General features: G+C 58.3%; 1 protein-coding gene across 1 annotated transcript; it reads right to left on the reverse strand.

The window, feature by feature from the left end:
• Window positions 1-976: 976 nt before the first annotated feature.
• Window positions 977-4,385, reverse strand: Arc (activity regulated cytoskeleton associated protein). Its single transcript, XM_010639218.1, has 3 exons — window positions 2,420-4,385; window positions 2,051-2,196; window positions 977-1,816 (listed from the first exon to the last, which is right to left on the reverse strand). Exon 1 carries the CDS (start codon window positions 4,235-4,237, stop codon window positions 3,047-3,049), a length of 1,191 nt encoding a protein of 396 aa, XP_010637520.1. The 5' UTR covers window positions 4,238-4,385; the 3' UTR covers window positions 977-1,816; window positions 2,051-2,196; window positions 2,420-3,046.
• Between the last annotated feature and the right edge of the window lie 8,438 nt (window positions 4,386-12,823).

Raw genomic sequence — 12,823 nt, forward strand, 5'->3', positions numbered from 1 at the left:
GCAATCCCACCTGAGAAGCCAGGGGTAGCTGACAGGAACCTGCACATGACCTTGGAAGATGGGATGGTCCAGCCAGCCAGCAGGTGTCCAGTCATTCAAACCCCAGTCCAGAGACTGTGCTGAGCATGCCTGTGGGAGTGAGAAAAGCCTACTTAAGGTTTAAGGACAACTATCCTTTACCATGTGGATAGCCCAACTCAGCCTACTGAGTTGTAGGGCAACCCCGAGGCTTCTCTCATGGAGAACAAGTTCCATCTGTGGATGCTAGCTTCAGCCCCTGCCCAGACTTTCAGCTGTGTGGCAGATTTCGTGCTGGCCTGGGGAGACTCTGGCTTCTTACTGCCTGTCTCCTCTGAGTACTACTTTCCATCAAATACTGATGAGTGTAGGGGTTGGAACCAATTCCAGGTCACCTCTCCCTCCCCTTGGGAAACTGGCACCCTCTCCAGAATCAGCCTCCAGGGAGGCTGATTTCCCACAGGCAGCAAATTTCCCTCTTTGTCAAGTTCTTGGCCCGGGTACGGGTAGTACCACTGATAGTCTGCCCTTTGCAGGAAAATGAGGGCTAGGGAGACCAACTGCAGCAACCTGCAGCCAGGGCTGGCCAGGGTCCCCTTCCTACACTGATCACATCACCGGGACTCTAGGGTCTGAGTAGGCTGTGTGGGCAGTGGAGACCCTTCACAGGCCCTGCTGCCTGCCAGAACTCCAGCCAGACTCACTGAGAGATAGTCCTCAGCTCAGCAGAAACCAGCTCCTATCCTGCCCCACTGCCTCAGGCTGGAAGCCAGGCTTGGGTGTGGGGGTCAGAGCTGGTCCCTGGCTGCAGAGCCCTTGGAACTTTCCAGGATCTAGGACCCTGACTGAGCTCTCTTTCTGTACCCATGGAGGCTTCAAAGTCACCTCAGGTCAGGGGGCCTCCCCACATCTGCTCCCACCTGCTCATACCCTTGGAGAAACAACACAAACACTCTGAGATGTTTCAATGTTTTATTAACAAAATCTTATTTAAAAAGCCTGTCTTCGAGGTAAAGTGGCAAGGGTACACGTCCTGGCTGGAAACTCATGGCCTGGTCTGGTAAGGCGGCAGTCACGCCCTCTTGAGGTACCCAAGGCCTTCCCAGGCCTCAGAGCCTCTGTGTGGCTGGTGCCAGCCAATGAGTAAAAGTTATGGCTTATGTGCAAAAAATAAAATCTGGGGGGGTTGGCAGGGGAGCAGGGTGGGGGATTGGCTGAACTGGTCCCCAGAATCTGGAATGAAGTGGGCAAGGCAGAAAGAGGAACCTCCAACTAGGACCTGCTCAGGCTGTAGACACCAGGGACTCCCAGTGCCAGGGTGCTGGTGCTGGGACAGTGGCAGGGGTCCATCCTAGGCAACAGCAGAGTAGGACAGCGAGTCTGGGACTGCCTAGCAGCAGAATCCTGGGGCTTGCCTGGGGCTGGGTTTGTAGCCATTGGGCAGGAGTAGCAGCTGGGGGCCTGGCCTCAGAGCTCCTGAAAGGCTCTGGCAGCAGGCAATGGCCATGCAGCGAGCAGGGGGTGCCAGGGTAACAGACCCCCGCTCCAGCTGCAGTGGCTCTGGAGGTAGGCAGCTGGTGGCCAACGGGGCAGGCATAACGGCAGGCCCTAGCCCTCATGCTGGCCTATCTTCATCACCGGCTCTTGGGTAGAGCTGGGATGCTGCCTTCTGCCAGGCTGCTTCATCTCTGTAGCTGCCCTCTCTCAGTCTTCCTGGGACTTCCATGCAGACTGATTTGAGAGAGGGAAGAGGACAGTGCGAGGTGCAACAGCAAAATTCTGGAGACAGCCTTGAGACCTGAAGAAAAGAAGAAAAGGCCGGGCTGTTAGCAACAGTGCCTGCATATCATGTGGGCCCATGGGAAGGACAGGGGTAGATGACAGATGGGATGGAGTTCTAGGATCCAGGCAGAGCCTTTCAGATTGCCCAGAAGGCTCGGGAATGCCCAGGAACTGGGGCCTGGGAAGGAGCTTGTGTCTGGTTAGGATGGAGGAGGGACACTCTTGGGCAAAAGGGATGGGGTTCCCTTACCTGTTGTCATTCTCCTGGCTCCAAAGGATCTGGCTGCTGCCTCAGCCAGATTTGACGATTCAGCCCCTCTTGGGACCCTCCGCCTATCATAGGTGAGTCACCAAACTGAGTTCTGATCTTTCTCCAGGTTGGCATGAATCACTGTGCTGGGATGAAAAAGAACAGGGTCCCTGTGAGCCGGCTCTGCAGGCTCCCCCAGTGCTGCCTCCTACCCAGCCCTCTCCTTGTTCCTTGGGGACTCTGCACCCACATCCCTTCCTTGCAGCTAACTTGCTGGGAAAACCTCTAAGCCTTAGTAGTTTTACTTGGAAAATGAACCTGCAACATGGACCTTCCCAGTTCTAAGATGCCCTGGGGGCAGGGACTCACCTGGGGGCCAGGAGGCACCAGGATGTCAGGTCTGCTGAGGCTGCTGTTGCATTTGTGGTTTTGGCTTTCCCTGGGGAGGAAAGCCATGCTGTCCAAGGCTGACCAACTGTTCTAGGAGGCAAGGAGGATGTCAGCTGGCTCAGTAGTGTCTGCCAGGCATGGTGTCTTCGGAAATTGAGGTTCTTTTGGCACTGGTTCTGCCTTAGCTTCTGCCATGGGGTGCCCCAGGAGCTTGGAGCCCACTGGCCCCTGTCTTCAGACGCTTGGTTTTCTGAGTGTCTAGAGGGCCCAGGCATTGCCCGCAGAATGAGGAAGCTGAGGATGGTCTGTGATGGCCTGAGAGTGGGGAGGGTGGAGCCACTTGCCAGCCCAAGCAGGGCCAGGGCCAGGAAGACAGACAAGAGGGGAGGGTGACAGGCAGGAGCCCTGCAGGGAAGGGGATCTTTTGCTGTTTGGGATGTTGCACACAGCTGGATGGCATATGTCTATACGAGCAGGGCCAGGAGGCCAAGGGATGGCCTGACTAGACAAGGGATGCCCCTGTGCCAGTCAGCCAAAGCTCAAGTCCTGGTTGGCAAAGGCCACATACTGGATGTGGCAGGCAGGTTGGGGGCTCTGGGGTGCCCTCTACTCAGGCTGAGTCCGGTCACTGGCCACAGACTCACTGGTAAGGGCAGGTGTAAGGGCCTCAGCCTCATCTTCGGTAGGCAGTGGGGGCCCTGCTGGCTCGGCCACCTGCTCCAGGTCATCCTGCACCTCCATGCCCCTCTGGATGAGCTGTTCCAAAGTCTTGGGTAGTGGATGTCGCAGAAAGCGCTTCAGCTTGGGCTGCAAGGTGCCCACCACGTACTGGATGATCTCCTCCTCCTCAGCGTCCACATACAATGTCTGGTACAGGTCCCGCTTGCGCCACAGGAACTGGTCCAGTGGCTCGCCCTGCTTCTGCGGCAGGTCCAGTTCACGCTGGATGGCCTCCCGGGATAGAGTGCCCTCACTGTACTGCAGAAACTCCTTCTTGAACTCCACCCAGTTCTTCACTGAGCCCTGCTTGAACTCCCACCACTTCTTGGCTGGCCCATTCATGTGGTTCTGGATCTGTGACAGCCAGTACTCCTCAGAGCCGCCCACCTGCCGCAGGTACTCCTCCAGGTGGCTCAGGAACTCCCGTGGGTCCTCGAAGATCTGTGTGTCCACTCCAGGGCTTGGCTGCCCATCCTCTCCCGGCACCCATGGTTGGTACTGCTGGGCCTCAGCTGGTTCCTGTCCCGGCAGCTCGCCAGCTGCAGGCGGAGGGGTGATGGCATAGGGGCTGACAGTGTAGTCGTAGCCATCTGCCTCATGGCAGTAGCTCTCAGGACCTCCGACACCCACAGAGACGGTGTGGCGGGCTGGCTCACTGCCCACCGGGTACTTGCCTCCCATGGACTCGAGGCGGTCGGCCCACCTTTCTAGCCGGTAGAAGACTTCTCGCCACACATGCATCTCGCGCTTGACCCAGCGTTCCAGGTTGGCAATGGTCTCCTGGCAGCGGCAAAGGCAGGCCTTGATGGACTTCTTCCAGCGCTGCGAGTCCCCCGTGGGCACATAACCGTCCAGGTTGTTCTCCAGCTTACCCACCGACCTGTGCAGCCCCTTCAGCTCGCGCTCTACCTGCTTGGACACCTCGGTCAGTAGGTGCCGGTGGGTCCTCCGCACGTGCTCCAGCATCTCCGCCCGGCACTTACCGATCTGCAGGATCACATTAGGCTTGGCAGCTGGCGCACCCCGCGGCCCGGGATAGGCGTGGAGGCCGCCGCTCGTCATGTGGTCCAGCTCCATCTGCAAACTGGCGGTAGGATTCCTAACTGGCGGGGACTGGCGGCGACGCTCGGACAGGCGCAGCGGCCGGGCGGCTGCAGAGCGGCAGGTGCTGCGGTCTGATCAGCGGGAAGCTGGCAGGTGCTGGGGACGCTACCGAGCTCTGCGCTGAGCCACCGCCGCCACCGGCGCTTTATGCAGCCCGCGGCCGTGGGCGGCTTCTCTCCGGGCGCCAGCTCCCATTGGCAGCCAGCGCCCCGCCCGCCGTAAGCCCCGCCTCCGGCGCCCACTCGCGCCTCCAGGCCGGCACAGAGCAAGCGAGGACCCACCCCCTGCACACTCGGGGTGACTAATGCTGCCGCGCACCTCCCACCAGGCTGGCTTGTTCAGCCTGGAGGACTTTGCCACGTCTGTGCAGCGAGGGCGGGCAAAGGCAAGTGGCTAACTGGTGCCCTCCTCCCAGGATCTCATGATCTCTTTCCTAAAGGAGGGTGCCGGCTGGACATTGCTCTTCTGGGTCCTTTTCTGCCCTGCCCCTGCCCAGCCTGGCTCTACAGGATGGACCACTGGTGAGGAGCCCTAGTAAACCCTCCCCTCCAGGCCTCTCCGCCTTCAGATGGGGGTCCAGTGAGTCTGCACCCACCCTCTGTCTCCTCCCACCCCTGCCGCAGGGCCTGAGGCCAGAGCCTGGCCTGTCCTCGCTCTGTGTGAGAGATGAACACCATCTGAGGCTCTGCCTAGGCGCTGGTGTGGGTGCGGTTGTTGACACAGGGACTGGATGTGACTGGACCGGACTCTACAGTGCCCCATAGCCAGGCCTTTGGTGAGGCCCAGGACTTCATTTAGGCCCCAGAGTATTTGGAAGATGATACTTGGCTGAGGGGTGGGCTAGGGGAGTTAGAGGACGTGCACGGTCATTTAGCCTAGGGAAGGGTGACAGGTGCTGGGCTTGAGCCCTCTGGTCACAGCCAGAGCCTGGCCAGAGGCTCCAAGACTGGTCACAGCCAGAACCTGGCCAGAGGCTCCAAGACTTCTGTCAGGGTCAGGGAGGGAGGAGGGAAGGAAGAGAGAGGGAGGAGCTGGGAGGAGGGAGGAGGGAGAGGAGGGAGGTGCAGAAGGCAGCTCTGGCAGCCAGGAGAGGCAGAGGAAAACAAGATGCCATATAAGGAATGGGGCTCCGGAAGCTGAGATTCCCTGGGGAGGGAGGCCCCTTCAGCTTCCCTAGCAACTCCTGTGCAGTAGGGGAGGAACAGAGATGAGATGGGACACCCTTCCAGGGTTACTCCAGTGCGGGATTGGATGGATGGTTCTGAGCCTCTTGTTTTCTGATAGTACCTGGGAACAGGTGACCACTACCCCAGCAGAGGCCCACAGATGCGCAGTGACAGCCAGGGCACCATATCTTCTGCTGCTGCTCCCTGTCATTCTCTCAAACACGGCCACACTGCACACTCATAGCTCCCCCCGCCCTCACTCCCCTCAGAGAGCCCTACATACACAGTCATACTTCTCACAGAGCCTACCATATACTCATCCTCCCACTCGTACCCCAGCCCACACTCACACCCCCCACTCAGGGACTCGAATACGCTCATCCCCCTACCCAGAGCCCTTTGTACACTTAGCCCTCACCCAGAGTCATGCATACACTCACAGCCCCCACTCAGGGACTCGCATATACTCATCCCCCTACCCAGAGCCCTTTGTACACTTAGCCCCCACCCAGAGTCATGCATACACTCACAGCCCCCACTCAGGGACTCGCATATACTCATCCCCCTACCCAGAGCCCTGTGTACACTCAGCCCTCACTCAGACCCCTGCCCACACTCAACCCCCCACTCAGAACAGTGCATACACTCACAGCCCCCACTCAGGGACTCGAATACACTCATCCCCCTACCCAGAGCCCTTTGTACACTTAGCCCCCACCCAGAGTCATGCATACGCTCACACCCCCCACTCAGGGACTCGCATATACTCATCCCCCTACCCAGAGCCCTGTGTACACTCAGCCCTCACTCAGCCCCCTGCCCACACTCAACCCCCCACTCGGACCAGTGCATACACTCACACCCCCTACTCAGGGACTCGAATACACTCATCCCCCTACCCAGAGCCCTGTGTACACTCAGCCCTCACTCAGACCCCTGCCCACACTCAACCCCCCACTCAGAACAGTGCATACACTCACACCCCCCACTCAGGGACTCACATATACTCATCCCCCTACCCAGAGCCCTGCATACACACATCCCCAGAGCCCCAACCCACCTGTCTTGTTCTCCTTCCCAATGGAATCCCCACATCAGCCCCTCCCTCCTTTTTTTGCCCCCTTCCCTGTTCTCCTGGGCTTCCTCCCCTGAGGGGAATGTCTTTCTGGGGGAAAAAAACTCCCCCAAAATGGCTCTCCTGGTATTTCTAATTAAAGGTGAGTGGGCGAACAAAGAAGGAGGCTGGAGGGGCACACCACTGGGAGGGGGAGCTAGGCAGAGAAACTGCAGGAATGAGAACCAACTGGCACCTTCCCTTCCCTTGGAGGAATCCCGGGAGCTGGAGGCTGCAGGGGCGTCTGAGCCCAGAGGCATCCACACACAGCTACTGCAGGGCCAAGAGCCAGCAGCTCGGGTTGGGCTGACCAGGCAGTTTGACACTGGCTATACCTGTGTGTCCATGTGTGCAAGGCCAGGGGCCAGCTTCCATGTTTCACGGGTTTGTGACCTGATAGGCCAGGGCAGTCTCCCAGCCCCACCACCAGAAGACCCCAATGGCAGCTTCCTGGAGTGAAAGGCCAGGAATGCAAAGCTTGGTGACTGTGACCTGGAGTGCCACAATGCCATATTGGGTCTGGAAGGCTGGCAGCAGCCCTGTGCAGGGGTGGACAGAGAAAGGAGTTTCCAAGGTAGTCCAGAGAGCAGCCGAGAACTCAGCTAAAACCAGACTCTTGGTGTGGGGACCCGTATCCCCAGGATGCCATGCCCATCACCACCTCCTCCCATTGCCTATCCAGACCACAGCTTCGGGAGTGTGCTTTGTACAGAGTGGGGGCAGGACCCACAAAGTCCCCACCCCCCTCCCCACAGGGTCTATAGAAGCTGTGAACATAGAGTTATGGTGACAGGTGACAGGCAACAGAGCTGCTGCTCTGGGAACACTTAATCGCTGCCCAATTATCACCCCAGAAGCCCTTAAGGAAACACCCCCACCCCCACCGCATTGGAGCCTGAGGCTCCATTTTTCTGCTTCTGGAAAGGAAGTTGGGATGGCTCCCTGCTGCCCGGGAGGGGGAGCCTCTTATAAGAGGGGACTTTGCTCCTCCAGCTTCCACAAGACTGTTTCCTGTCAAAAGGGGCTGGGGCTGAGTGCTGGTCAGCCGGGGAGGGGCTGGGGCTGGGTCTGTGTAGAGGACCAATGCTCCCAGAGCTAAGCAGTCTGTTTTTTGAGGCCTGGAGGACACAAAGCAGGACTCTGGAGGACCAGAGCAAGCAGTCCTGCAGGGAAGGGGGCAGGCCAGGGCGACCACAGGGATCTGCACAGCACTGCAGATCTAGCAGCCCTGATGCACATGGCTCCATGTTCTGGCCTCTGCTCCAGGGCTCCAGGCTTCCTGCCCCCAGATTCTGATCCAGGGTTGCAGCAACACCCATTTCAGTCTGGGGGTCTCCCTCCACAGTGCACAGTCTGAGATCCCTGACCCACCAGTCTCAGGCCTCTCCAGTCTCCCTGTCCTGATTCTCTCCCCAATGCCTGAAACTGTTTGGTGACATGTGCATCCTGACAGACTCACACCTGCCTCTATGAACCAGGATGCTATGGACAGCTGGGTCCCCAGAAGGACACAGGGTCTCCTGCATCTCCACCCTGCTCCTCAAAGTACATGCTCCCTAATCCCCTCCCTGGCCCCTTTATGGTGGCTTCAGCCATCCCTGCCTGGCTCCAAGGGCCTGGACATAGCCTGGTTGGCTGCCAGGATTTTCACAGGGGTGGCTGCTGCCAGAGACAGGGAGTCTGGCCTACTAATGCCCCCCCACCCCTACCTGCAGTAGGCACTGAGCAGCTGAGGGTGAGTGCAGCTGCTTCAGGGCAGAGCTCACTTCCCACCTGAACACCCATGCACACTCAAATGAATATGCACACGCGTATGCATATGCACACATATGGAACACATCTGCTTGTACTCATACACACATGTGCCTACAAACACGAGGCCACTGATCATTCACCACATTCTCTAGGACTTCTGTTGCCCCTACTGGACTGGGCTTTGGGGACCCCCACCTTACCTTCCTTGAGCAAGAATCTGGGGAAGTAGGAGGGATAAAGTGGTGATCTGCCCCCTCTTGCTCTTATCTGCCCTGTGCCCACCACCTTGAGGCATACAAATTTTCTGCCCCTGCTCTGGCTCAACTGTAGGGTCTCCCCCATGGTTCAGGCTCCCCAGTCCTGCTGTTCTGCAGGGTCACCCCAGGTCACCTGGCCTCATTCCATCACCACACCCTCCACAGTGGGGATGGGGGACAAGGATCAGGCTGAGCTGGAGCCCCCCAGGGAGGCCACTGTAGCTCCTTGCCAAGGGCTCCTAATGGGCAGCTTCTGTCCACATCTTTATCCCTGGTGTCCTTTGCTATTCTAGCCTAAGGGGCCACAGCCTAATCCCAGCCCTTCTAGATATGGCTGTTACCTCCTTGGCACAAGTGGGGCTTTTCCAAGGTGCTTGGCAGGGGTCCTGAGGAACTGAGGAATGTACCCTTCTCTAGCCTTCTCTAGGCAAAGGCTAAGCACTTGCTCACCTGCCTTGCCTTTCCATCTGCTGAAGGGATGACGGTGCTGGGCATGGGGGCTGGAGGGAGCTGTTTAGGAAGACTGAACCCCACCCCAGCTCCTCCTGCTGTGAGCCCCTCCTCACAGTGCCACATCTGGGACTAGAGGTGAGTAGGTGACCCCCCCAGGGGCCCTTCAGGAGAGGGTTCTCGGTGCTTCCTCTCTCCACTGGCCCCCTTTGCCTTCAGAGGTTTAAATGGGGCTGATGTATGGGTGAGCTGCTGGTGAAGAAAGGATACTACTCCTCCCACTCACCCTGTAAGGAGTGACCTCCAGCCACCTCCACTGCCCACATGTGGCCAGCGTGGGGATGAGTGGTGGAGGGGACAAGCCAGGAGCTGAGGAGTAAGACCCCCAGGCTCTCCACGGAGGGCACAGGGATGCACTGGGACTAGAGGAGGGAAAAGACCAAAGGAGGAGACAAAGGATTGGGATGGGGAAAGGGGGAGGCTAAAAAAGGTGGAGAAACCAGGACACAGCTGTTCTTTTTAAACTTCTCACAAAGGCATCCTCATCCCCAGGCAGAGGTCCTGAGAGGTGGGCACAAGTGTCCGGCCACTGAGCTGGAGAGTGGCAAGCTGGGGCAGAGGACTGGAGCCTCAGGTGACTGAGTCTCCTTCCTCTCCAGACACCCCCTCCGGAGCTGCAGGAACATTTTCTCTCTGCCCCCCCTTTCTTCCTCTTCCGTCTGGCAGGCTGTGTGCTGCTGCATCCTGGTCCCTGGAACAGGCAGCCTGTACCTTCCGGGCCCCCACACACCAGACCCTCCTCCCTCCTCCCTTCTCCTTCCTGCCTCCTGCCTCAGCTCTTCAAGTCCAGCCCCTAAGGGAGTTCGGTATTTTTCCACAGATCCCACATAGCCCTGCCACTCACTGTGCCTAGGAGTCCCTTGGGGTCTCAGAGGCTCAGACCTTTGCCTGCCTGGCCTCCAAAAGGGGACAGGGTGTGAGAGCCCACCCACAAGGGACATCTCTTCCTCACTCCATCCTCACACATTATTCAGAAGGGAAACCGAGGCCACACAGCAAGGAAGACTAGAGCAGGTACTCTGAGGAAGACTTCCAGGTTCCCATGGACATTTTGTGTCATGCCACCTTGGGTGAGTCCTCTCAGCCTCCACACCTTCCCTGGCCTCAGTTTTCCCCAGAGGCTCTTGCCTGCTGCCAGTAGAGCCACAGCCCCTGTGCACTGTGTCAGGACCAGCAGGTGGCCTCAGTCCCAGCTTTGGAATTCTCTGAAGGACACCAGCAGGCAAATAACTCCTCAGGGCTCTTATGGGGAGCAGTGAGGCTGACTGCACTACCCCAGTGGGCACTGTGGTACAGATGGGGGTGCATATGCTGGGACACAGCTGGGAGGCGGAAACACCAGATGGAGCTGGGTGAGGAGACTGTCTTGGCTGCCTTCAGCACAGCCCGCCCCGGGCCTGATCTGAGCACCAGAGTCCACTGAACAGGCCTGAAGACCTCTTGTCCTGTGTCTCCTTCAGGCAAAATGCATGGCCTCATGCACATACCAGCCCCCCAGGCCCCTGCCCAAATCATGCAGGGGTCAGATTGGACAAGGGCTGCTCTTCTCAGTATGGACCGAGTGGGGTAGGAAAGGAAGAGCCAGCTGGACCCATGATAAGGAGCTTCCGTCTGCCCAGAATGCCAGCCCAGCCTCCTGCCCACCACCCCTTGTTCAATGGAAAAACTCTGGCACAGTGTCAAAACATAAGTAGCCTAAACAAATGTGGTTATGCATGCCTGCAATCCCTCTACGCCGGAGGCTGAGGCAGGGTAATGGCAAGTATGAGCCTAGCCTGGGAAACTTAGTGAGACCCTTTCTCAAAAAATAAAAAAAAGGGCTGGGGATGTAGCTCAGGGCAAAAGTTCTGGGTTCATTCCCCAGTAAAACACACACACACACACACACACACACACACACACACACACACAGCCTGAACCAGTGTCTGCACTGCCAGGAAGGCTTCCTGGGCTTCTGTGTCTTGGACTGCCCTGGGCACACTTCCACTGGATCCCTGAGCATGAATGGCATCTTGGTGATGTCCACACAGATCTGTGGCTGTGTGTGTGTACTCCCATGCATGGAACACCTTTTTGCTTTCTGATCTAGTCAAAGCTTCTTCTTGCACACTTACTAAGGCTTTCTCTTACACACCTACTGCCAGCCAGCCCTAGTCCTGCTCTGAGCACATGGAGTCTGCCTTTATCCCCTCAGAATCTCTACTGGTCAAGTGTGCTGGGGCCAGCAGACCAGAAGTGAGGAAGGATGACTGGGTGAAGGGGGTAGCGTGGAAGGCCAGGGAACAGCAGGACTTGCCTACTGGAGGCAGAAGCTAGAACACAGCGGAGAGCAGTAAGAGAGCAAACACAGGGCCTCCTTCGTCTTGGCCACAGTGCTAGCCTTAAGCCTGTTGCTGTCCAAGGCCAGTACAACCTAGTAGGACATGGGGACAGGGCAGGTAGGGATTGCTTCAGGGCCAGTGTCCCAGCAATGGGCTGACAGGATCAGGGAAGAGGTCTCCACGCAGTCCAGCAGCTGAGTTGAACTGGTGTGAGGAAGGCCACCAGGAGCTTCTGGAGCTGGGTGGGGGTCAGAGCCTGGTGGCCACGCCCATCGCTGGCCCACTGGGCCCCTAACCAGGTCAAGTGCCAACCCCACCACCTCTCTGAATACCCACATCCTGAATCGTGCTACAGGAACCCTCAGGGTGGCTGGCCCCTTCATCAGGAAGGGGTTTTCACTACCAGCTGGCTGAGGCAGACACCCTGGGGGGCGGGGTGTTCAGGACTTGTGCCACGAGTGGGTGGTGTCCAGGACAGCCTGCCACCCCCAACCCTGCGGCTGTGCTTTCCTGCTGTTCTCTGCATTTCCATTTAAATGCCTCCCCAGAGCCATCCTAGCATCTGCTGCTCACTTCCGGCACCATAAAAGGAAAAAGGCTGAGAATAGCTATGTGGTGACGCTGCTAGGAGCTTCCCCACGCAGGCAGGCTCTGCACTGCTGCTGCCACCACCACCAGCCTGTGCCTGCCCAGGGACCGCCCTGAAGGGACCCCTGCCTGGCCTGAACCCCACCGGAAGTGAACAGCCTGAGTACTGGGATGGGAGGCCAGAGAACAGGCAAGAGTGGCCCTGCCCTCTAGGAAGGAGCTGAGTGACCAACTGTGATGTATCTCAGTGCTCCCTGAACCTCGGGATCCCATCCACTGAACCCCAGGGTACTGGGCCCAGGAGGATCTGTTTATCCACAGGAGGGACAGGCTGGCCAGGCTCAGCCCAGCCCAGCAGCTCTTTTTCCCTACAAATTCCCAAGGACCCTGCCCAGGCTGAGGGATCTGTGCTTTGCACTGGGCACACCGTGAGATCCCAAGATGGGGACAGTGTGGCCTCTGAACACTCCTCACCTTGACCACCTGATGGTGCCACCACTAGAGGGACACATCTACTCTTATAGGGGCCAGGGTTTGGTGAGAGCACTGCAATGGGAAGAACCCTACAGCCCCCAGCAGAGGAAACCAGAACCCTCTTGTACCCCTTGAGGCCTTTAGCCCTGGCCATCTTTATCTGGCTGTGCACCACACCTCCCCGGGGCTGGGATGTGGACCCCACCCTTCTTAGCTGCCTTCTCCCTGTACTGGGCCAGCTCCTCCAAGCCCACAGCGCACTTAGGCTGAGACCTCCGGCCAAATCCTCTCTCCAGGTCTTGACCTGGTATCCTCCAGCTGCAGACTCCCAAGACCTGCACAGCTACAGACACTTGGTGCCCCAAGTTGGCTTC

This window comes from Fukomys damarensis, unplaced genomic scaffold (genome assembly GCF_012274545.1).
Source record: "Fukomys damarensis isolate Sample0158 unplaced genomic scaffold, DMR_v1.0_HiC HiC_scaffold_5, whole genome shotgun sequence".
Taxonomy (NCBI): Eukaryota; Metazoa; Chordata; class Mammalia; order Rodentia; family Bathyergidae; genus Fukomys; species Fukomys damarensis.